Genomic DNA, 23,684 nt, shown 5'->3' with positions numbered 1-23,684 from the left:
CCTAGAACCCAGAGTTTGGCTAGAACTGCAGGGAATGTAGACAAAAAAGTTTGCAGGAATCATCACAAAATAAGGAGAAAGAGTATCAACTCACGAGAAATAAATACAGTAATTTCACGAATACAAGCCGCACCATTTAGACCAAAATTTTGGTGGAAACCTGGAAGTGCGGCTAGTACTCTGGGGCGGCTAATTTATTAACAAAAATGTGATATCTGCCCTTACCTGGTACCGTGCCGGTCCTGTCCCGAGCCAAAATGGTTTGAAATCCATGGTTTCCCGGTGTTCCGATGATGAACCAATCAGAGAACAGTTTATTGCCTGCCTGTGGATGGCGGCGTTACTGAGGGACGGGGGTTGTTATCGGGGTGAGTTCCCTTGGCACGTTCTCTCGGCAGTTTGATAAAAGTGTGTGATATTTCTCTGTACTTTTTAAAGTGTTTTCAGTCTTGTGTGGCTGTGTGGCTGGCTGGGCTCACGCGGAGCAGGGTGGGGCGCTGGGCTCATGCAGAGAGGGGTAGGGGGGGCACTGGGCTCACATGGATGAGTGGAGTGGCTGTGCCGGCACTGAGATGCAGCTCTGCTCGGAGCTCGGCTGCTCACCCGCGCAGCTGAGCTGCTGTTTAAAGGCAACACGGATGCATTGGGAATGCTCGCAAAATGACCACGCTATTGTTCGTGTCTTTTTCAACTTGTAAATAAAACTTGCAGGGAACGCTGCCGCAGTTATTGTCTGTGTCTTTTTTCACTTGGAAATAATGTTTCCAAGGTCGGCAGTCAGCCAGTAAGCCCCGGCAATCTGCGATTGTGGTACTAAATGACGACTTTGTGAAAGTTCGATGCGAACGAAAGTGCGGCTAATAATTGGGTGCGGCTTTTTTATTGACAAAGACATCAACGTTACCAACACACCGGAAATGTGGCTTATACTCCGTGCGGCTTGTATTTGTGAAATTACTGTATAGTCTGACTACCCAGCAGTGGCTCTCTGCATCAAAGACTGCAGGAGAAAGGTTCTAATTTCCATCTCCTTAGGATTCATCTAAATCCTAAATTAGATCTATATCCTCATTTAGACAAAAAGCCCCTTAAAAGCCCCTTGTTTCTCACCATCACTATATTGCCTTCCTGCAGTTTCATTCAAGTGCTACCAAATTTCTCTTTCATTTAGAACAAGTTCAACCAAAAAAGCTTTGGTGGAAAAAGTGAATTTATTTTTGCATGCAATTTAAAGCAGCATATCCAGCACTACCTGACAAGATATTTGTTTTACAAATAAAAAAACAAACAAAAAAATATTTATTGTAACAACTAAGTAAAAAAGGAAAGGAGACAAATTCTATGCGAAATCTATACCTCTGGTTACCGTTTTATATGGTGTCAGTGACATTGCGGGGTTTTTATTATTAGCATCATTATAAAAGTGAAGTTTGAAATAACATTTGTAGGACTGATCTATTGTGCTCATCAGTAATTCAGGTCAAGGTAGAGACCCAAAGTCTGTTCTTAATATCACATTTGGAAGACACAGACGGTTCATTGAAGTCTTCTTTTATATCAGATTTATAAAGAGGATAATTTAAATATTAGTGACTTTAGCAGTGTATTTTAATTTTTCTCCACGTAATCTTATACACAGACCTATATGGGAGATTTTATTTGATAGACATTATTGTAAAAAGGTGATTTACAGCCAGTTTTGGCAATGTCAGTTCAGCCTTAGTATATTATGAATGCTATGAAAGACAAAATAACATTGTACAATTCGATGCAGATTTCCTTATCAAAAATATTTTATTTATACAAAATTCACATAGAAATTTCTCAAAAACTATATCCATTTTTAAAAGGCAGTGAAAATTATACATTCAGAAAAAGTAATATTACGTACATTATTTTGTCACCATTAAACCATCAGAAAAGAACTCAAAGTCTTGCAAAATAAACCCCTGGCAAGTCTTGCTAAAAATACTTTTTTCCTTTTATGAAAGCACAGAACCTTCTGCCTATATACATAAAACAAAATGAAAGGCATTAAATTGCATGCAAATATTTTATTCTTCACACATAAAAAAGCCAAAAAAATATTTTCTCCCCCCCTTTTTTTGTTTGATTGGGTTTTTTTGGTTTTTTTTTTTTTTTGTTTTCTTCTTTCACAGAGGTGTGAGGGAAAGGTTAGTAGAACAATGATGGGGCAAAAAACCATCACGGATACATAAAAAATGAGAAATTTGGTAAATGACCCATACATGGGGACAATTTCTTTATTGTATTGGGTGCGGACAAAGACTAAGAGGTGTTCAGGCAATAACAAATATAAATTCTCAAAGGAAGTCTCATTACCTTTAAGTAAATGGTCAAGATCTACAAGGACATACAAATCTTCACTGGCAGCTTAGGAACATTTTCCAGTACTGTTTACTAGAAAAGGCGATATGCACTTTCAAGGCAGTTTTAACTTTTTTTAAAAAGGAATGCAAATAAATTCTCAAAAAATTAATAGTGGTATTGTAGACTATTAATTTGTCGGTTCCTTTATTGATAAAAGTGAAAAAATCAGCCCGATCTAGCACTGCAATATTTACGTTAAGCAATGTAATATTTTTTTCACTTCATATTGTGCTCAACCCCTTTATCTACTAATTATGCCCTTTTTACTTTGCAGTAAGTATAGTATTTTTAATAATGCAAAATTAACCTCAATTGTTTCTCTATAAGGCAAAAATTTATACCTTACAACTAGACACTGCTTAATCATGTCATTGCCATTTGATTTTAGGCTCACCTGACTGAGAACTCAGTCTGGTGCTTGCAGCGATTGTTAACCTGGGACAGCCTCAATTTAGGGAAATCAAGATTGATATTTTAAAAGTACCACCCTCTTCATATAGCTTTTCTGCTTTTTCAGAAGATCCTTAATAATCTCCAGAAACTGCATAAATCTGATGGATCTGAAACCATTCAAGTGCATAGGAAAAACTTAACCAACATCATTGAGTTCAAACCATTCTCTGGATAAGAACAGTAAGACCTTTTCACCAAGTATTGTTTCTAAATTCAGCAACATGAAAAAAAATATGTATTAATTAAAACTATTATACAAGCATATAACTATGACAATAAAATTATTTTTCTTTAAAAAATCTTACAGGGAAATAAAGGTTTTTTGATAGCATCTCTTTAACAGTGCTTCCACCTCACTGAGTTTCAATATGCTACACTTTGCTAACAGGCAGCTAGATCTTTTCCCTGTTATAGCAAATCAATAGAAAATGTATCATCGATTTCAGGTAGAAGTGAGAAATAGCAGGGAGTCAAGTCATAAAAGGGCAAAAAACAGATTTAAACACATTTGTTTTATTGATTACATTTGCCTATATCTTCAAACCAATAAACAACTTGATTATAAAAGAAGGGGCCTCCATTTTCTCCTTGTGTTGGACAGAAAAACAAAGAGGGCATGGAAAAAACTGCATGAGGCAGTTAGAGAAAGGAAAGTGAGGTGAAACATGGACAGAAATCTCAGGTGCAGTTGAGAAATGACTGTCAGTAAGTTAGTGAAACAACCCATAAGAAGGTATATTTTATTTATCAGCATTGCCTAACATACATCTCTTCTGCATGACAAATTACTGATAATATAGTATTTTGGTAGTTTAAGTAATCTAAACATTAAGTAACATAACCAACTTCTCTCTACATACCTGGATCAGTAAAAAAAAAAATGGTTGAAGTAGCACATTTTTCTAGAGTAGAGCAAGTGTGTACACCTAATTTCAAGGCTTTACCATAAAATATAGGATTCTTTGTCACAAAACGAGCTGCTAAACTTAGTGGACAAGAATCTTGCTCTGGTTTTGCTTAGAAAGGTAAGACAAGGCATCAAATATATCCTTAATGGCAAAAGTTGGGGTTGAAAACCTTATACAGTAATTTCACGACTAGAAGGCGTACCCTTTTGACTAAAATGTTGGTCCGAACCCAGAACTGCGCCTTATAGTCTGGTGCGCCTTATATAATGTACAAAGTTGCAAAATTTGCTGCGAGCTGAGTCGGGAACCATGGGAGCCGTGGCCGCCGGGCAGGGGGACACCAGGATGCGGTATGGTTGCCAGGCGGGGGGATGCAGCGCAGCCGCCAGCTGCGGGGAAGCAGCGAGAAGCAGCGAAGCCACCAACAGCGTGGAAACGGTGAGAAGCGGCGAGAAGCGGTGAGAAGCAGCGAGAAGCGGCGAGAAGCGGCGAGAAGCAGCGAGAAGCAGCGAGAAGCAGCGAGAAGCGGTGAGAAGCGGCGAGAAGCAGCGAGAAGTAGCGAGAAGCGCCGCTGCCACCATGGGAAAGCAGCGAGAAACGTCGCTGCCGCAGGAAAGCGGTGAGAAGCAGCGCAGCCGCCAACCGCGGGGAAGTGGCGAGAAGCAGCGCAGCCGCCGATGGTGGGAAAGTGGCGAGAAGCGGCGAGAAGCAGCGAGAAGCGGCGCCACGGGAAAGTGGCGAGAAACGTCGCCGCTGCTGGCCGGGGGGAAGCTGGGATGCAGCCCGGCCGCATGGTGGGAGCCGGGAGCCATGAGCCATGCCAGCTAGCGTCGTGGGTGGGCGGGAGTGCCGGGGCCCGCTGCACAGGGAGGGCACCTGGGGCTGCATTTAAGGGCTACACCGATCTTTGAAAAATGTTTGTAAATTGAGCACCTGCCAGTTACTTTGTTGTGCACCGCGCAGCTCCTCGCTGCAAAAACAAAGTGCGCCTTATAGTGTGTGCCTTATATGATCTACAAAGTTGCGAAATTTGCCAACTCCTAGGGGGATGTGCCTTATAGTCCGGTGCGCCTTATGGTCATGAAATTACTGTAGTTTATAAGAACTTGCTGTTGTGGTGCCCAATCACCTGTCCTAAGCACAGCCAGAGTTGTACAGCTGTGTTTGCTTATGTCTGAGCAGTTTGTCCTTCACAAATGATGCTAGAAAGTGTGAGAATGCAGGAGAGATTTTAAATCCACAATGTGCCAAAGGAATATCTAGTCTTTTCCTGTGCTCTGTAAATGACACACAGCAAAACCTTAAGCACAAAAGACCAGAACTTCCAAAATATATGCACAGGAAGATGCTCTGAATAATCCCCCTCTGGACTGTTCTCCTCAATAACTGGGACAACAGGCAGTATTACTTCACTTGTTTGCTACATTCTCATGTGCTGCACCCCATGTAACCTTGCTTCCATTGTGCCATGATGTAGAGAGTGATAGGGTAGGGACCAGAAAAGCTAAAGTGACTTATTCCACTTGGCATGGCGGAGGGAATAAATAGGTATAAGGTAGGTTTATGCTCCCATAGATCCTGAGGCTACCTGAATGCAGCCCACTCCAGCACTAACTTGAGCAGTGACAAGCCTCCAGATTTACAGTACAATGATAATTCTCCAGACACTGTTGTAGTTGCTAGAAATTCCCAAAGCACAGCCAGACATTGCCTATATACCTTCCTTTTCTGAGAAAATCAGAGGGACAGCTGACATGAAACCGCATCACAAAATCACTAACCTGACCCTAAGCCCAAACACACCTAATTATCATTTCGGCAGTGCTTCCAGTCATTGTGTTCTTGTGTTATTTCACATGACTTCTGCATAAACATTTCATCAGTCTGCCTTTATGCAATACGTTCTAGTCCCCTATCTGAGCAGCTCTAAGAGTGCCAGCACAGAAATACGCTCAATGTCACATGACAAAGGAAAGAATGAAGCCTGGTGCTGTGCACACAGGATATGCACAGAGGCACCTATGGAGCATGATGAGCATAATTTTGTGACTTAGCTGAACAATGAGGCAATTACAGCAGCCATTCTGCATTTCACAATCACCACTTCAGAAAACATTTTGTATACACAGTCATGCTGTTTGGGAAAGAACTTGCTCTCAGAAGAGATAAGAGTTGATTGATTGAATTCTCTACTGAGAGTATTTTAACCAAGCATGCTTTATTACAGCTTACTGCACTTTAGTTCGTGTTTATGAACATGCAATGCTGAACACGCCTTGATAGACAATGATGATGTCTCTGCCTGACATGACTGTTATTATACTGTGACTTTATTAGCACATAAATATTATTCCATTAAATTTTTTGGATCATATTCAATTCTGAAGCAACTCAAATGATTCCACTAAGCAAAGAGACAAAATAGAGAGTTTTGCAGTCTAGTGTGATATTAGTACAAAATTAAGTAAAGAAACCTTGAAAATGGGTTGTTTTCTAGTGCTGAAATCAATCTACTTGTAAAATGTAACTTCCATTTAAACTTATCTTAATTATCAAATTCACTTGAACTTAATTATATTATATCCACTTAATATTCTGTAATAAATGTTATACTTGTAATGGATAGGCCCAGCACATTAAAACAATAATTTTTTTTTATTAGTGAGATGAGGCCAATTTAAAAGAAAATTAATCTGTGGATGGAATAAGAATTGAATTCCAATAGTCTAATATACCAGACACAATACACTCTTACCAAGGGCACCTCCATCAGTATGCAGCATATTATTCTACAGTACAAAGTACTCGCTGACTTGGAGAGTCTTGTTTCTATTATGATGGTCCCCAAACACTTGTTTTGGCTTTCTATAGCACAATAACTGTGTACATTAATTGATATTTAAACATTAAAAAAACAGAAGACAAACCTGAAATCCCAAACTTGAGAAGTTCATTTTGGAAACAATGGGTTTTAATTTCAGAAAGTTCCATTAGAAAATGACAGCCAGTTCTGGGCCTGCATATAATTTATGTCCACACTTTCAAGAAAAACTTGTATTTTCTATTATATTTGCAGCACAATGGACCTGAAGTTAAAATTTTGCGAGCAAAGACATTTTTAGGCTATTTTTTATGCAGGAATTAGCACTTTCTTTTTTTTTTTTTCCCTCCCCCCCCAGCAAATTTACAAACTCTCTGGAGAAATTCTGAAATAATTCAATTCATCATTCTTGCTAATTCATGAATTCTCTCAGTAAACAGAGATTGCACAGTTAAATAAATATTCTACATACAGGAATCTGCATTTTTATCTCTTCTCTGGAGGTCATTCAGGTATTCCACCTGTTCTCAGAGTTAGTACTGCGTATAAAATAATACATTATAAACATTACTTAAAAGTTACAGTTGCACAATCAAACAGAATTAATGTTACAATACTCATATAATTCAGTTTCTTACTGTTATTATAATCATCCATTAAAAATAAAAATGAGAGTCCATTAAATGGCCAAGTAGACATCTCCTTAAGACAGGATTTCTTTCCTATACTGTCAGCACTGTCTTTCTTCTCCTGAAACCCTCTGTCTCACTCACTGTGGCTTCTTGCTCATCTTCAGTCCTGTCTTTGAACCAAGTCATATTCACCAAGTCTCCCAAAAGACACTGTTTTCCTACTGACGAATTCTAACCCAAAGCCCTTAGCTGGATTTTGGTTAAGCATTTTATTTTCAATTAAAATATTACTTTCATTCAGAGCAAACTACTTTCATTCAAGCACAGTATGACTGCTTGTATGAAAGAGACTATATGGCTCTTTCTCATTTTTATCTGAAATCCACAATTTAAGCAAACTCCTCCAAAACATTAGAAAATGTTGACAGATATATTTTTTTTCATCTTATGTCTTAAATGCAAATTTCTTCTAAGAATCTTAAACCTAATGGTCAGGTTTAAGTTTTTGGGGTGGAAGGGAAGGTACCTATATACTTTATATGAGAAACTCATCCTCCACACATTAACACGCAAACACAAACATGTATTAGGTTAGAACAAGCATGAATCTCGTTTTTTAGTGATTAACGCAACCAAGGGATGAGTTGTACAGCAGTCATTTCTGAGTCTGTATTTTAAATTAAACTAACCATGATTTTCTTGTTTCAAGTGCTAATTAATTTAAGATCACATTATTGCTTGTTATATGCATATAAAATACTAATTCCATCCTAATCATTCTCTTTTCCATTACTTTTCTCTTTCAATCTTACTCATAAGTAAAGCTACCACATAGCCCACATAATGCAATTTATCTACTCACCATAAATAGAAAATTTATATCATGCATCTTAATTCCCATACAAATACAAAAGAGTGGAAATTAGGACTCATTTTGACTTCTCTCCTCTTATATATAGCCAATAATAGAACTTAGTTAATAAAACATTACTACTATTAGGGCATTGGACAACTACAAATTATCCCAAACTGATTTAATTCAAGCTTTGTAGAGCCACATAACCACAGTTCTCCAAGTAACATCCAAATATTGTTTTGATGTGCTTCTTTAGTACTATTAACTTGGTCATTTAAAATGAGGTTGCTATAAATGTTTCCATTACAGACAATACATGAGTATTAGGAAGAGAATCAAATTACAGAGAACAATGTTCTACATGTTAATCACTGGAGTTTCTGCCACTTTTCTGACTTTGTTTTTTCTTTATTCTTACAGTCTTTAAAATTTCAACAAGAGACACATTTCTGTCTATGCCAGAACAACTGCAGTATATTAGAGAGAATAAATTACTTGGATAACAGATATAGAGCTAGAACATGTTTCTCTAGAATTCACTTTAAACCAGATCTTTTATGGTAGGTTATCACCAGTTCTTTTCCTTGTTTGATGTGTTTATGCTGTGTTTAATTAGCAACTGTGTTACAGTTTGTTAGTGCTGATACATTATAGATCACTTTTATTACTGAAGAACATCGCTGAAAAAATCAATTAAAAAATAATCACAAGTTTTAGTTACATGTCAGACACCTTCTTATAAGAGGTAAACAGACCTCTTATATTCACCACTTTTACTCACAATTCATGTGGTACTTTGAGGTCTCTTTCTGAACTGTGGTATTTTTGCTACAGCAAAAGGCAGTGAGATTTCTGCAAAGTCATAGATCATGTCTGCATGAAAAAGTGAGAGTAATTACTGTGGCTCTGTCCTGCAGAGCTGATAGAAGCACCAATATTTTAACCAGATCCCATGACTTGGGATATTTTTTGGTTTAGGGTCAAGGTTAGTGAAGCTCCTTGCAGTCCCTCTGCAAGGCTTCTCAGCCTATGGAAAGGTACTTCTTCCTTACCATGGGCACCAGTCATACTGCTAGCAGTAATCTGGACCATATTGAGAGCATCTACAGAGCTCTGGGATGGAAAGAGGTGGGCCTAAGTGTTGCTGTTGTTAAACTTCTCACTAAGGCAGGAAAGGATTAAACAGAGAGGGACTAAACCCTCTGGTCAGCACCCAACTACCCAGTCATGTAGCAAGCAGAGCTCTGGCTTTTGTGACTATGGGACCATCTTTGAAGAAGTGAAACTGAGCAGGCATGGGCTGGATCTAAAGGAATGAAACAACCAAGAAAGGTGTTTTAACCTTATCCCAAGGTGCATCAAACACAGCCCAAACAGACAGTCAGAAGAGGTGGTTATGATTCTCTATTCAACTTTGGTGCAGCCTCCTCTGGAGTACCATGCATAGCTCTGGGCCCAGCCATTTAAGAAGGACACTCAGGTCCTTGGATGTGTCCAGAGGGGAACAGCAAAGCTGCTGAAAGGGCTGGGAGACTTGTTTCATGAAGAGTAGCTCCAGGCTTGCCTAGTTGAGAGGGAAAGAAGCTGAGGGGTGACCTCCTTGCTCTCTACAGCTAGTTGAGGAGAGAACGTGTAGGGGGAGGTGCTCATCTCCCTGGGATGCAGTGATAGTGATAGGAAACAACAGGATGTGTAGGAATGGTCAAAGTTGCCTAGTTCAGATAGCTGGAGAAAGCCTCACAGTCACAGTCCTTGATATTAATGGATGACTTTTAACAACCATATCTGCTACAAGGACAATATGACTGGGTGGAAGCAATCCAGGAAGCTTTTGGAATGTACATAAGACAAATTATTGATGCAGGAAACTAACGAACTGAATGGGGGAATGTTTTGCTGGGCCTGATAACCACAAACAAGGAAAACTTGATTCAAGTGATCAAGATAAAAAAGAAAGCTTGGATGTGCCAACCATGAGACCATGGAATTTAGTCTCCTGAGAGGAATGAGCAAGACAAAACAGCAGAATTACAAACCTGGACATCAAAAGAGAAGCTTGTAGCCCCTTCAGTGGCCTGTTTGGTAGAATCTTTGGAGAAACTGTCCCAGAAAGCAAAAAGGCCCAGAAGAGCTTGCTAATCTTCAAAGACAACCTTATTAGAGTCAAATCCCATTCATTTTAATGTGTAGAGTAGTAAAATAATACTTCACATTTACTTACCACTTGTAAGGCTACACCTAGACTGCTGCATCCAGCTTTCTACTCCCCAGAACTGGAAGAACAGGGATGTACTGGCTCAGCAGTCAAGTGTCCCTGCCCATCAACATGGGCTGGGAATTGGATTACATGACACTCCAGGGGAGACTTCAGTGCAGGGAAAGGGAAGACATTATGTTTACAGCTACCTGGTCAGAGGATTCAGAGTCGATGCAACCCAACTCTTCTGTTACTGTATGTGGTTCTGGAGCAGTGATAAACACAGTAACATGGCAGCTTTCTTGCAGGAGCAGGAAAGAGCAATTTTGTTCAAGGAAATTAGGGGTTTAAATAATATACAACGCGCAAAACAAATTAGAGAGAATTCATTGATCAGAGGAGCAATACCTCTTTAGAAATACACTCTGTGAATATCATCACATACTCTAGCAGGTGTTTGTCTATGTTATTGAATTCTCTGAAATCTTTTTCCTGGGAGACTCAGCGCTAAACTTCTCTGAAGAAACTTTCTCCTGGGAAAAGAGTCAGAACTGATAGCAGCCTGGGAAAAATCCTGGCTGGATTTTTCCTAGGCCTCAGACACTTGCCCACATTCTTCAAGGTGCCTGGAGACAGGTGAAGAGGCTATGGACAGAAGTTGAAACACACTAAGTTTTTCTGAGATATAAAGTATTAAAATTGCTGTGAGGACGTTTAAAGGCTGGCTCAGATTGCACGGAGAGCTTGCGGAATCTCTTGTCCTTGTAATTAGTCATGACTCTACTAGCTGTTACTCTGAGCTATCAGGTCTAACGAAACCAGCTGTGAGAAGGCAGATGAATGAACTGACCTCTGGAGAAGCCTGCCAACCCAAGTTATGGTTGTATTTTTCAACGTCTTTATGAATACATGCCTTGAACGTGGGAGTGAAAGATGAAGGATTTTTTATGTTGCAAAGTTACTCAGAGTAATAAAATCAGGCTCAGCTATGACGACCGGTGGAGGTAACTTATGAGTGGTTTGCCAATAAAATAACTCATGGAATTTAATACAAACAAAAATAAATTGTTTCATATTGTGGAAGAAAAATAATTCTAATGATATCTAGACAAACGAGTTGATATGATCATTACCAGTTAAGGACAGTGGGCTTATGACACCTATTTCCACCAAAATACTAAATGAATGAATATAATACCTCAGAAATACACACCAAATGCTATAAATTATTAAGAATCTATGAAAAAGTAAAACCACAAAGAGTCTTAGGGAACATTGTTCACTACATCAAAATTCACAAGTCACACTTACATTTAAACCTATGTACAGTTTGGCTCATTCTCATCTGACAAAAAAGAAAGCCACCAAAACAACTAAAGATATTTGATGAGAAGTAAGCAAAGAATTTTGTACTATGAACAACTGATTAAGAAGGCATTTTCAATTAAAAAAATATATAATGTCAGGGGAGATTATGCTATAGAGATTAAAAAATGACTGGCTTAGATATGATGGATTGAACTAAACTATTCATTTTTACAAAAGGAAGAACCTCAAATAAAGTCAACTGAAGCCAGTTTCATAACAAGCAAAAGGGGTACTTTGTAGAATGAGGCACAGAACTGTAAAACTAATTGGTATATGGTGCTGTGAATGCTACATGGATTTAGCAGGAAAACATCACCAGTTAACAATATCTAATGGTTATTGAATATGTAAAAATGACCCTGCCACTGAACGTATTAAGGAAATGCTCTTCTTAGGCATTTGTTGTAGGTAATATTGAAGATGGGAACATGATATTTTACAGATCTTCTAGTCTGACCGGGGATAGTCATATTGAGTTTTACGGTACAGTTTATCTGCATGTCATAGTCATAGGACCATGGAATGGTTTGGGCCAGAAAGGACCTCAAAGATCATTTAGTTCCAACTCCCCTGCCATGGGCAGGAACACCTTACACCAGACCAGGCTGCTCAGGACCTCATTCAGCTTGGCCTTGAAAACCTCCAGAGAAAGGGCTTACACAGGTTCTTTGAGGAACCTATTTCGGTGCCTCATCACCCTTACAGTAAAGAATTTCTTCCTGATGTCCAACCTAAATCTACCCTCTTTCAGTTTAAGTCAATTCGAACTTGTTCTTGCAAAAGGTCCATCTCCAGGTCCCTCTTCAGATTTTGTGTAGATTCCCTTAGGTACTGGAAAGCTTAAACCTCCTCTAAAGTGTGCTTGACCCATATGCCACAAAGTGGTATCAAATAATCAAATAATATATAAAAAATGAAAGCACATCAGTCAAAAGCAATTACTGGGTTTACTTTTCTTTTTCTATTGCAACATAGAGAATAAGAAGGGAAAATTTCAGATATGTATTTTGTGCTGGATCACCCAGGGATGTTTACAAAATCACTGTAATTTAAAATACAGCACTGTGGTACTATGGTTTCATTTACTATAAAAAATACTACTTATTTTACAACTAAGATTTCCCCATGCTTTTAACATGGAAAGGAATAATTTCCCTGTAATACATACAAGGATAAATAAGAGCTGACAGATGGTATAATATACAATAAAAGTTTCTATTAGGTTCATAATACATATTACACAAATACAGTCCTTATGCTCATATATTCCCAATGGCTTTGGTCTAGGTCCTAGTGAAATCTACAAGACTATTTCCATTAAATCTGCTGTATATCATAAGAAATTTAACTGTTTTCCAGTAATTTCACATTTTTAATAAAAATGAACAAAAATTTATTGCTTGTATAGAGTATTGAGATGTATTGATTTTAATAATTTATGATCCCTCTGTGTTTATGTACTATAGCCTGAAACCACACAATTAAGCTAACTATATACACAGTTAAGACAGCAAGAATATATAAAAGAAATGTAGTAGTATCAAAAGAAAATGGTGTTTTCCTTTTAGTTTGACTCTTTGGGAATGCATTCACTCCATGATGCCCAGAGGAAACTCAAAGCTGTGGATCAATAAAAGAACAAAGAAATTAGGTAAAGTCAACCATGACAAAAATAATAAAGAAGACAAAAAAAAAGATATAGTTTTAGTTTTTTGATAAATGTTCTAAGAATATCAATTGCCTAGAGAATTTAACCTATTAGTACCACAGATTCTATTCTTTGGGGTTCTGTTACAGTTAGTTAACTGTAAACTAAATTTGATTAAGCAATGAAAACTGGGAAGGTTTTATGCATGACAAAAAGAGACATGAAACTGTCCTTTCTCTTTCTATGTCAAAAGTAATTCTAGCCCCACTAGGACTTATTCTGGCTATAGCCCTAAAAGACAATAAAAAATATTTCTATAAATACATTAGCAACAAAGGGAGGGCTAAGGACAATTTCCAGCCTTTGCTGAATATGGGGGGAAACAGTGACAAAGGAGGAAAAGGCTGAGGTACTTAACACCTTTTTTGCCTCAGTCTTTAATACTAAGACCAACTGCTCTCTGCATACCCAGCCCTCTGACATGGAGTACAGGGATGAGAGCAAAATGAAGACTCCATAATCCAACATAAAATTACCAACAACCTGCTGCACCATTTAGGCATGCACAGTTCTAAGGGTCTGAACGGGATTATAGAAAAATAGAATCTTTATGGTTTGAAGAGATTAAATCCAACCATTGAACCTTTCATAAACTCAGTGTGGGTTTAGGAAAGGCAGGTCTTGCTTGAATAACCTGGTCCCTTCTATGACAAGATGTGTTCAGTTCATAGGGAAAAGGCTGTGGGTATTGTCTTTCTGGACTTCAGTAAAATTTGACATCATTTTCCACAGAATTCTCCTGAAGAAACTGGAGTGATGGTGAATAGAGTTACAGCCAGTTAGCAGACAGTCACAAGTGGTGTTCCCCAGGGCTCAGCACTAGGGACAGCCTGTTAATTAGCTTTACCAATGATCTGGATGAGGGGGTTGAAACCATCTTCAGTCTGTTTGCAGCCAACAAGTTGATCTGCTAGAGGGCAGGAAGGCTCTGTAGAAGATTCTGGACAGGCCGGATCTATGAGCTGAGGGCAATGACATGAAGGTGAAGTGCTGGGTCTTGCAGCTGGGTCACAACAACCCCATGCAGTGCTACAGGCTGACAGAGGAGTGGTTGAAGAGCTGCCTGGCAGAAGAGAACCTGGGGGTGCTGGTCAACAGACAACGAACAAGAAACAGTGTGTGTCCAGGTGGCCAAGAAGGCCAGTGGCATCCTGGCTGGTATCAGCAATAGTGTGGCTAGCAGGAGCTGGTCAGTAAATATCCCACTGTATGCAGCACTGGTGACGCTGAGCTGAGGGAACTGAAGTTGTTTAGCCTGGAGAAGCTAAGGTTCAGGTGGGATCTCATCACCTTCTACAACTGCCTGTCAGGAGGTTGTAACAAGCAACAGAACAAGAAGAAATTACTTCAAGATGGGTCAGAGGAGGCTTAGATTTGATATTGATAATAATTTCTTCATGGAAAGGGAGGTGAAGCACTGGAACAGCCTGCTCAGTGAAGTGATCGAGTTACTGTCACTGGATGCATTTAAAAGATGTGTAGATGTGGCACTTAGGGACATGGTTTGGTGGTGGACTTGGCAGTGCAGATTAACAGGTGGACTCAGTGATCTTAAAGGTCTTTTCTAACCTAAACAAATCTATGATTCTATAAATGATAACTATGAAAGAAAAAGAAAGATTTCTTTAGGATTTTTCCCCCCCAAAAATTGTTTCCTTTAGAAAAATGAACAGAAACAAAAAGATAGTATATCCCAGGAAAAAAAAAATTGTATTTTACTGTTGCAAACACCTTTAGAGTTTGTTTATATTATAATCATTCAGTTGATATGCTGAATAATTGAGAAATTACAAAAAGTTGTGTTCATAAAGTCTTTGAATGAGTGACAGGCACCATAAATACACATTATCCCTTTTATTGACCTCTTTCCTTAGTTTTTATTTTCCAAAAGCAGGGGAAACATGAGGAAAATGAAATGGTTTGATCTGAGAAGTTTAACAACATAAAACTTCTAACTCTGTCTCAGAACACAGCTATTGTTTTTGTTGTAGTGTGCAGTTAGCTGTGGATATGAAAAACTTTAATGAAAAAATGTTCCCTTGTAGTCAAACAAAATGAACTCCCAAGGGCATCCCTTATGTGTCATCCACATTGTGCTTTTTGATCTGATCAAATTGAATCTTTCATGCTTGCTGAATACACAGGTGGTGTCTTATAAAGTTGCCTACTCCTTGGATTTTCCATAGCCATTTCTAAAATTTATGTTTTCATGTTTGCAGTGCCCCCTGGGGTAAGCACAGCTACACCTACTTTAAATTATTTTTGAAACTTAAAGTATTTTTATCAATATCTAACTCTTTTTATGTGTTTTCAACTTTTTCTTTTTCACACATTTTTCAAACCACCATTTTTGTGCATCTTATAGACTAACAAGGAGAACTTGGGAGGCCAGTAGTTTTGAATGACACTCAATTCTAGCCCATTGTCTGAGCATTAAGTGCAAGTTCATGTGGTATATAGAAGAGAAACTGAGTGGATGACAAAACCATGATGCCAGAGAGAAGGGAATGTTAGAAAGTCGGGATTTGTCAAAAGTGGTGGTTGAGAGAAAGTTTTTCCCTTTTTTTTTTTTTTTACTCTAAACAAAATAGGTGAGTGATTACAAATACAATAGTTATGAAGTAAGGGAGGGAGGAATACCAGTTAGTTTTGCAAATATTAATTGAAAGTACAGAAGGTAAAAGAGGAAAAGCTTACATATTACAGTAACCATAGACAAAGGAATACTGGACTTGGAAATTGCCAGAAAGAGAATTGTTAAAAATTTTTCAGAGGTCCTACCAAAGTTTTGGAAAGTGTTTTCAGAGGGTGGAGGGTGAGGAGGCATAGGAAGGAGTGGTTTATATTTTACATTAAGTTTGACAAACAGTTCTAAAGATATTTTGTGAAGAAAATAACACCAAAAAATTCAGACAGTTCTCTTTCTGAATCCAACTGCTTAGGCTTTTATATTAACTTTTCAGGAGACTATGCTTTTTCAGTTATTGCACTTCATTTAGAAAGCCCCAATGCAAGAACCACAGACCTCAAAATACCTCTTCAAAATTGAGGAATTGAAAGGATTTAGCAACAGGATAATGATGGTTCTTGGATAATGAGCCAACACTACTGAGAGAACTGAAGTGCATGGAAGGGAAATTCCAGTAAAACAAAGATGGAGTATATCTCTTTGAATGATTTATTTCACAGTGCATTTCTACAGTTTTAACAACCAATAGTTATAGCATCCAAATGCATAGCTTTGCAGTTTAAAAAAAATGGATTTAACCAGGCTTTTAAGAATCATCTACTTGAGCTTGGAAAAACCCTCCATGATATGACTGAAGCATACAATGTAAAAAGCCATTTAGTCATGACTTCCTGATCTCACAGTATGAAAAGTTAATTTTTGTATTATTGCACTAGTCAACCACCTTTACTAGTAAAAAATATTTTCTCCTCAAACATGTCTAACTGCTTTCTCTCATCATAATTTTCATAAATTTCAGGTTAAAGCTGAATTTCCAAATTTTCCTTCTGAAAATTACCATAAACCGGGAAAATAATTCCCAAACCATCCTCCATATTTCTTTGCTTTAAACAGCAGGCTAAATATGCTTAAATAGCAGGTTCTGACTGAGAGTTATCTTTCCTAAACATAACAGCTTTCTCTGTATCTTCTGCATGTTTCCACACTCCTTTAAAATACTGACTTCAGCTCTGCCTTGTAGTATTGGTCTCCTCAAGGACACATTTAAATGAAAAATAGTGTTTCCTGTCTCCACTGCACAGACTTTTTTTTTACCCTTTCAAGGATGACAATAAACATGCCTGCACTTATTGTAATCTCAGACTGCTAAACATTTTCCAGGAGTAGTGCTTGCAAAGACATGGCCACAGTTTCTGTGGGTATGGCCTACCCACAAAACATAATCATGTGCACCTCTAATTTTGGGGTTTTTTGCAACGTTAAAGAGAGACACTGAGCTGAATTTTTAGTTTCTTTAATAGTACTGAAACCAATTCATGTCAGAGCACGGTTTAGGAGTTTTCTACTACTAGAAAAGAATAAAACAACCTTAGCTAGTGAAAACACCGCAATTCATTTTCATTCACAGATTATTTGTAGCAGTAATATAAAAGGACATAGGTTTTAAGGCTAATGGCCTAATAACTCACCTTTTTGCAGCTTCTTAAGATTAATTTAAATCAGTTCTTTTTGGGAATGGTACTTGGATATATTATTGCTTAGGCCACTAAATCATTTTAAAAACAAAAAACCAAAAACCCAAACAAACAAACAAAAAACTTAGCTGCAAGTTAACACACAACAAATTTTGTTGTGTTTCCTAGGGAAAGTAAAAGGAAGGAGGAGATAGAAGCAAATATTTAACACACATCTTCCAGCTTCTTACCACAGAACCATTCACATTCCCAGATCACAAATGAGATTTTTTTCAAGATCATTAATTTCAACAAAAAGATTTTGTGTGCCAGAAGCCCTGCCTGCACTACAGCATGGAGCAAAAGATGAAAACTGACATGAGAAACCAACGTGGTCCATGGCTAAAGCAATATTTTCTCACTCCATTTTCACATGAGAAAATTCACTTATGCAAGGATTCCAATGTAGCTAAAAACGCACACGCCGCAGGCATGTACTTATCTCTAAGATAGGAATCTAAGCTATCATCACAGTCAGAGAAGAAGCAGTAAATAGAGTCAATAGAGTCTACAGAGCTATTCGTGTCACTCTAAAAACAGACCCTGACATTTGATCTGCTGGTTCTCTAGACACCATTGGTGTGCTGACAGGAGGTTCAATTCACTTGACTGCAGGTATTGATTTAGTGTCGTTTGAGACAGCAAAGTCTATCCTGCAGAGCCTCCAGCTGTTGCTCCTATGACACCTGTGGGTCCCATGCCAAATTTGCCAGCCACATGCAGGTGTCCAAGATAGGCTAAGACGTTTCAGAGAAGTGTGTCTTTGAGCAGCTAACAGAGCTTCACCGTCTCAATGTTTTAATCGCAAAGGAGGTGAATTCCACAGCTCTCAGTACTTAAAGAATGCAGTTAAAATGTCTCAGCTCACTGTCAAAGAAGGAAGTTCCTGCAAGACAAACCACCACAACAGGCAAAAAAAAGATGTAAAAGAGAAAGGCATTAATTTCAGGTCTACACAAAGGTGAAAGGTTCGGAATGCGCACACCACTAAATACCACTGTGCAGACTGTGAGAAAAGCACCGACGGCAACAAAAGGAAGATGCCAGGCCTGATGAAACGGATCTAGGTAACTTATCCAGATAAAAATTCCATCCATGGAAAACTGTGAGGAACGCAAGTAACTGCTTACACGCATGCCATCCCAAGTTATGGGAATGGCACATATGCCTCGTGGATACCCAGGACATGGACTGTATAAGAGCAGTGCCTCAGGGAGAATCCTTGGGGATCCCCACCACTGAGCAGACCAGAGTAAACAAGGGCCAGCAGGAAGCTGCAGGAACCCATGTGCAGGAACTCATCCTTCTTTCTCTTCTTCCCCACTCTCTTCCTATTTCTATCTGTCTTTACCTTATATTTATTTTTAAATAAAATCCATACTAATGGTCCCATTTGCACCTTAATTTGGATAGAGGCATCTTTTAATAGCTGGACCCCAACATTATTTCAGTGTATCACATTATTTTGGTGTCAAAAGTGGGATCAGAGCTATGGCATATCCAGACTTCCCCTCACACTTCTCCCCATCATCTAGAGCAAAAGAATTGGGCATACAATGAAGCTCTTTCATTATCAAGTACCATCATCAAATCAGGGTTTGAGAGGCAAGGAAAAAATATTTTTTTCAGATTACAGTCACAAACAATAGTCTATAGTATAAACTGTTTAAGTAACATTTGATACAGGCTTAGCTATCAAGGTCAATAATACTATTCACACTATTCACACTTAGTCTGAACTTTCTTTTACCATATTAATACTGTAATTGTGATGCAGAAATATCAAATACAGATGATTAAGTAGTCACACCAATAGACAACACTGACATAAAGTCAATGAAAAAATCACACATTTTCATTCCATCAAGTAAATCAGTTACTTTTACAAGTTTTACACTACATATTTGCAGTGTGATTTGGAACAGATAGAAGTGGGATTTTAGGTATTTATAGTTGTGGAATTATACTGTACACACTTCATGAGGCAGCCATTAATCTTTTACAGCTGGGAAGCTTTGCTAAGTTAAGAACTACGTGATGGGTATAAATTAATATGATAGCAAATTTTATTTAGAGGATTTTTAAAAGGCAATTTTAAATTGTAAATTTTATAACTTTGAATGTCTAAGCTTTAGGTGTACTTTGAGTATTGATTTAAAAACAGAAAAATAGGATTCAATTAGTCTACTTTCCCAGACACCCACTAAAACCCCCACATTACTAGATTTAACAATATCTAATATTGAAAAAAATTATAACAAGCACTTAGATTATTAGAACTTAATTTCAAAAGCCTCATCAATTTTTAAAGTATTAATGTAATTTGTCATTCACTTATTTATGACAATCAAACTAAACTAAGTAGCCAATTTATTTTTTTGCATATTTGAGTCTTTTAATTGCTAGCTTTGTCTCTCACTTTAGGCTGCAAAATTGAGTTAGAAAGGATAATCAAAGTACAGTAGTTTCACGAATACAAGCCGCACGGATTATAAGCCGCACCCCCGCTGCCTCGACAATATTGCTGTCTTTGTCAATAGATAAGCCGCACCCCGAATATTAGCCGCACTTTCGTTCGTCGCGAGAATCCGTGCGCAGCTTTCACAAACTGGCCAATTAGTAACAGGATCGCGGCATAGCGGGCTTTACTGGCTCGGGGCGGGGCCAGGCAGGCTCGGCCCGCTCATGGTTGCCGACGGGGCCGGCTGGGTGGTGCTGCAGCCGCCGCCGGGCTCACTGGCCCCCCTCTCCCGTCAGCACCGCCCCGCCGCTGCGTTGTTTACGTACTCGCCCTGCCGGCGGGCCAGCCACTGCCGCCGCTGGCAGGCATGCCGGCCGCCTCGCCGCTGCGTTGTTTACATAGTCGCCCTGCCGGCGGGCCAGGCACTGCCGCCGCTGGCAGGCATGCCGGCCGCGTCGCCGCTGCGTTGTTTACGTAGTCGCCCTGCCGGCGGGCCAGGCACTGCCGCCGCTGGCAGGCATGCCGACCGCCTCGCCGCTGCGTTGTTACGTAGTCGCCCTGCCGGCGGGCCAGGCACTGCCGCCACTGGCAGGCATGCCGGCCGCCTCGCCGCTGCGTTGTTTACGTAGTCGCCCTGCCGGCGGGCCAGGCACTGCCGCTGTTGGCAGGCATGCCGGCCGCGTCGCCGCTGCGTTGTTTACGTAGTCGCCCTGCCGGCGGGCCAGGCACTGCCGCCGCTGGCAGGCATGCCGGCCGCCTCGCCGCTGCGTTGTTTACGTAGTCGCCCTGCCGTAGTTGCTTCTACGGGGCTTTTCCCCACCGCCGGGCAGCCCCGCGCCGCCGGGCTTCCTGCTTCTACTATCCTATCCTATGCAATGTGGCTCCCGTGCACGGCCAGCCCTGTTTCTACGGGGCTTTTCCCCGCCGGCGGGTGGCCCCGCGCCGCCGGGCTTCCTGCTTCTACTATCCTATCCTATGCAATGTGGCTCCCGTGCACTGCCAGCCCTGCTTCTACGGGGCTTTTCTCCGCCGCCGGGTAGCCCCGCGCCGCCGGAATTCCTGCTTCTGCTATCTTCCCCTATGCAGTCGGGCTCCCGTGCACTGCCAGCCCCGCTTCTGCCGACTCCCCAGCCATGCTGGCCCAGGCTCTGCCGCCCTCCCTGCCCCGCCCTGCTGGCTCAGGCTCAGCCGCCCGCCCCCCGCACTGCTGGCCCCGCCTCTGCCAGGCTTTCCTACCTCTGCCGGGGCCGGTCGGGCTCCAGCTTGGCTTGGGGCTGCCGCGGGCTCTCACTCCCGTGTTGGCAGCTTTTAGAATTTTGTTAATAGATTAGCCGCCCCGGAATATTAGCCGCACTTCCGGGTTTCCACCAAAATTTTGGTCAAATTGGTGCAGCTTGTATTCGTGAAATTACTGTATTTGGACTTGTGGGTCCAAAATGATATTTTTTAATGCAATGGCTATATTTATCTATAAATGTTATTAAAAAGAGCTTAATATGTTTTTTCTAATAATTTTTTATTTTGATCATACAAAAGTAGGAGCAAATTTTAGAAAGGATTCAGAAATTTAAATTAAAAAAAAAAATCTTAAATAGATGTCTTTCTCCTCATACTATGTAAGTTGCTATCATACTGTAGTATTAGTTTTAAAAGGTTGCTGAGTGTTTATTCAGGCAAGATTGTGGTGCTGAACATTGTCAAGATAAAAGAATTCTTAATACGTTAAGAATGTGTTGGGAAAAATAGAAGTTTAGCATAAACACCCTATTAGGAAGCTATACAGACACATAAATGAATAATCACATATTTTATTTTATTTATGTCAGCATTTATTTATTTACTTTTAATTTGTGCACTGTGCACTGTTACAGTGGAATTCACTGGAAAAGCATCCAAGGTTTTCAAGCAGTTTAAGTCATGTGCAAAACTTCATCAATCATTCTTTATGCTGACTAAAAATGGATGGTACAGTTTGTGATGCCTCAATCGCTACTTTCTGCAGTACACATATTTGAACCAGTGTCAGCAACATTTTACATCTGAAAAAAAACTCCTGCTTTTATTGCTTCTTAGCCTTTATGAACAAAAGAGGAGTTATTCTGTAAGCACCAAAGTTGCCCCTTTTGCTTCCCTTCTCCAGTTTTTTTGAGGAGTGTGGTGTTGGCTGTTTTGGGGAGTTACAGTGTGAAACTGTCATTAAGCTCTGCTGAGCAGAACTTGTACTTGCAATGATCCTGTCTCTTATGAAATTCTCTTTAAAATATCAGTCAAATTACTGAATTTTCAGTTCAGTGAACTGCTTATCTTAGCATTTGGACTAATGCCTACTTCCTCTACTCTACAAATTAAATGCATTACTTTCCCTTATCACAATATAAGTGGTTTCTGAATCCCCCTCTTGCATATTGACATCAGATGTGTATCTGTAACATGCTCAGGCATTAGTTTCCATCTACTTCACTCATCACTGCATTCCTTGCTGGTTCATTCTTCAACGAAAAGTTTATCACACTCTTAATGTTTTGTTGTTGTTGTTTATCTTAAGATGTATATCCATTTTGAGTTAGCTGTCTGCAGTTAGTAGTCCCCATTAGTACCAGGTTACATGAATGACTAAGATCTTCCAGTTCCAGATTTTTTTTCCTAATGGTCATAATTTGGCTAGGCAACTTAAAAGGTAACTTAGATATAGATCATATATTGTGAACATGTATGGGGACAAGACATCTTGGTCTGTTTACTCAGGGTAAGCTCCAACACTAAAAACTTGCTTCATGGAATACAAAACTCTCATTTTATCAGCTTAGATTTTTATCACTTTAACTTACTTCAAACATTTTATGTTCTTCTCCAAAGTCGTGGGGTTTGGCCAAGTCTTTCTGTTTGCAACTATGAAGATTACAAATTGCTTCAAACAGTAAATCTTATCTATGTATTTGGTCTGACTCAATTTTCTTCCTAAAATGAACTTCCTTGTTGACCTTCACCCCTAGGATTTGTTCTCCCAGTGATTTCTCAGTTCTGTAAGTCCCTGACACATAATATTTATATCAGGAAATGCCTTGGTTTCCTGGTTGACATTGGTGAAACAATGAGCGTCCTGAAGTGACTAGAATTTTATAACTGATGCTTCAAGGAAGATTTCCTCTCTGACTGTAAGTTACCTACTACAAAGACTCCAGCCAAGTTTTGATTGGACTGATTAGATTAATTTCTCTCCCAGGTTTCATCTAGTCTTTTGCAACAAATTACCATTCCTAAATTACTGGCAATTAAAATTGCACTGGTTGCTTAGCCTTCAAATTCACGACCTGGCACATTCATCTCTTACGCCACTGCTTTTACCTCAAATAAAAATAGCAATCCACCAGCTGGGAGTGGCTGGAATGTTCTTGTTTCTAACAGCCTGGGTCTCATTTGGAGAGTTTACATGCTTGGAGTATTTGCAATGACAGGACAAGGGGAAATTATTTTAAACTGAAAGACAGTAGATTTAGATTAGATATTAGGAAGAAATTCATTGCTGTGAGAGGGATTGAGGCACTGGAACTGGTTGCCCAGAAATTTGTGGATGCCCCATTCCTGGAAGTGTTTAAGGCCAGGTTGGATGGACTCTAGCAATGCAGTGTAGTGGAAGGTGTCCCTGGCCTCAGCAGGGGAGTTGGAGATAGATGATCTTCAAGGTC

The 23,684-nt window shown here is 39.5% G+C and overlaps 1 protein-coding gene across 7 annotated transcripts in view; it reads right to left on the bottom strand.

Moving 5' to 3' along the window:
• GPC5 (glypican 5) overlaps window positions 1–23,684 on the bottom strand; it is a 620,023-nt gene that overhangs the window by 360,484 nt on the left and 235,855 nt on the right. Inside the window, exon 7 of one of the 7 annotated variants that reach the window (XM_033051497.2) lies at window positions 11,845–13,246. The exons of 5 other annotated variants lie outside the window; for them this stretch is intronic. In XM_033051497.2, coding sequence (XP_032907388.1) covers window positions 13,241–13,246 — 6 coding nt within the window. In that variant the 3' untranslated portion in view covers window positions 11,845–13,240. Of the gene's footprint in view, window positions 1–11,844; window positions 13,247–16,601; window positions 18,424–23,684 lie in introns of those variants that run through there. One more of the 7 variants, XM_033051494.1, reaches the window with a different exon arrangement.

The sequence above is a fragment of the Catharus ustulatus genome, chromosome 2 (genome assembly GCF_009819885.2).
Source record: "Catharus ustulatus isolate bCatUst1 chromosome 2, bCatUst1.pri.v2, whole genome shotgun sequence".
Classification (NCBI taxonomy): domain Eukaryota; kingdom Metazoa; phylum Chordata; class Aves; order Passeriformes; family Turdidae; genus Catharus; species Catharus ustulatus.
Note: the sequence above shows the minus strand (reverse complement) of the source record. Positions and strands in the feature narration are given on the sequence as shown.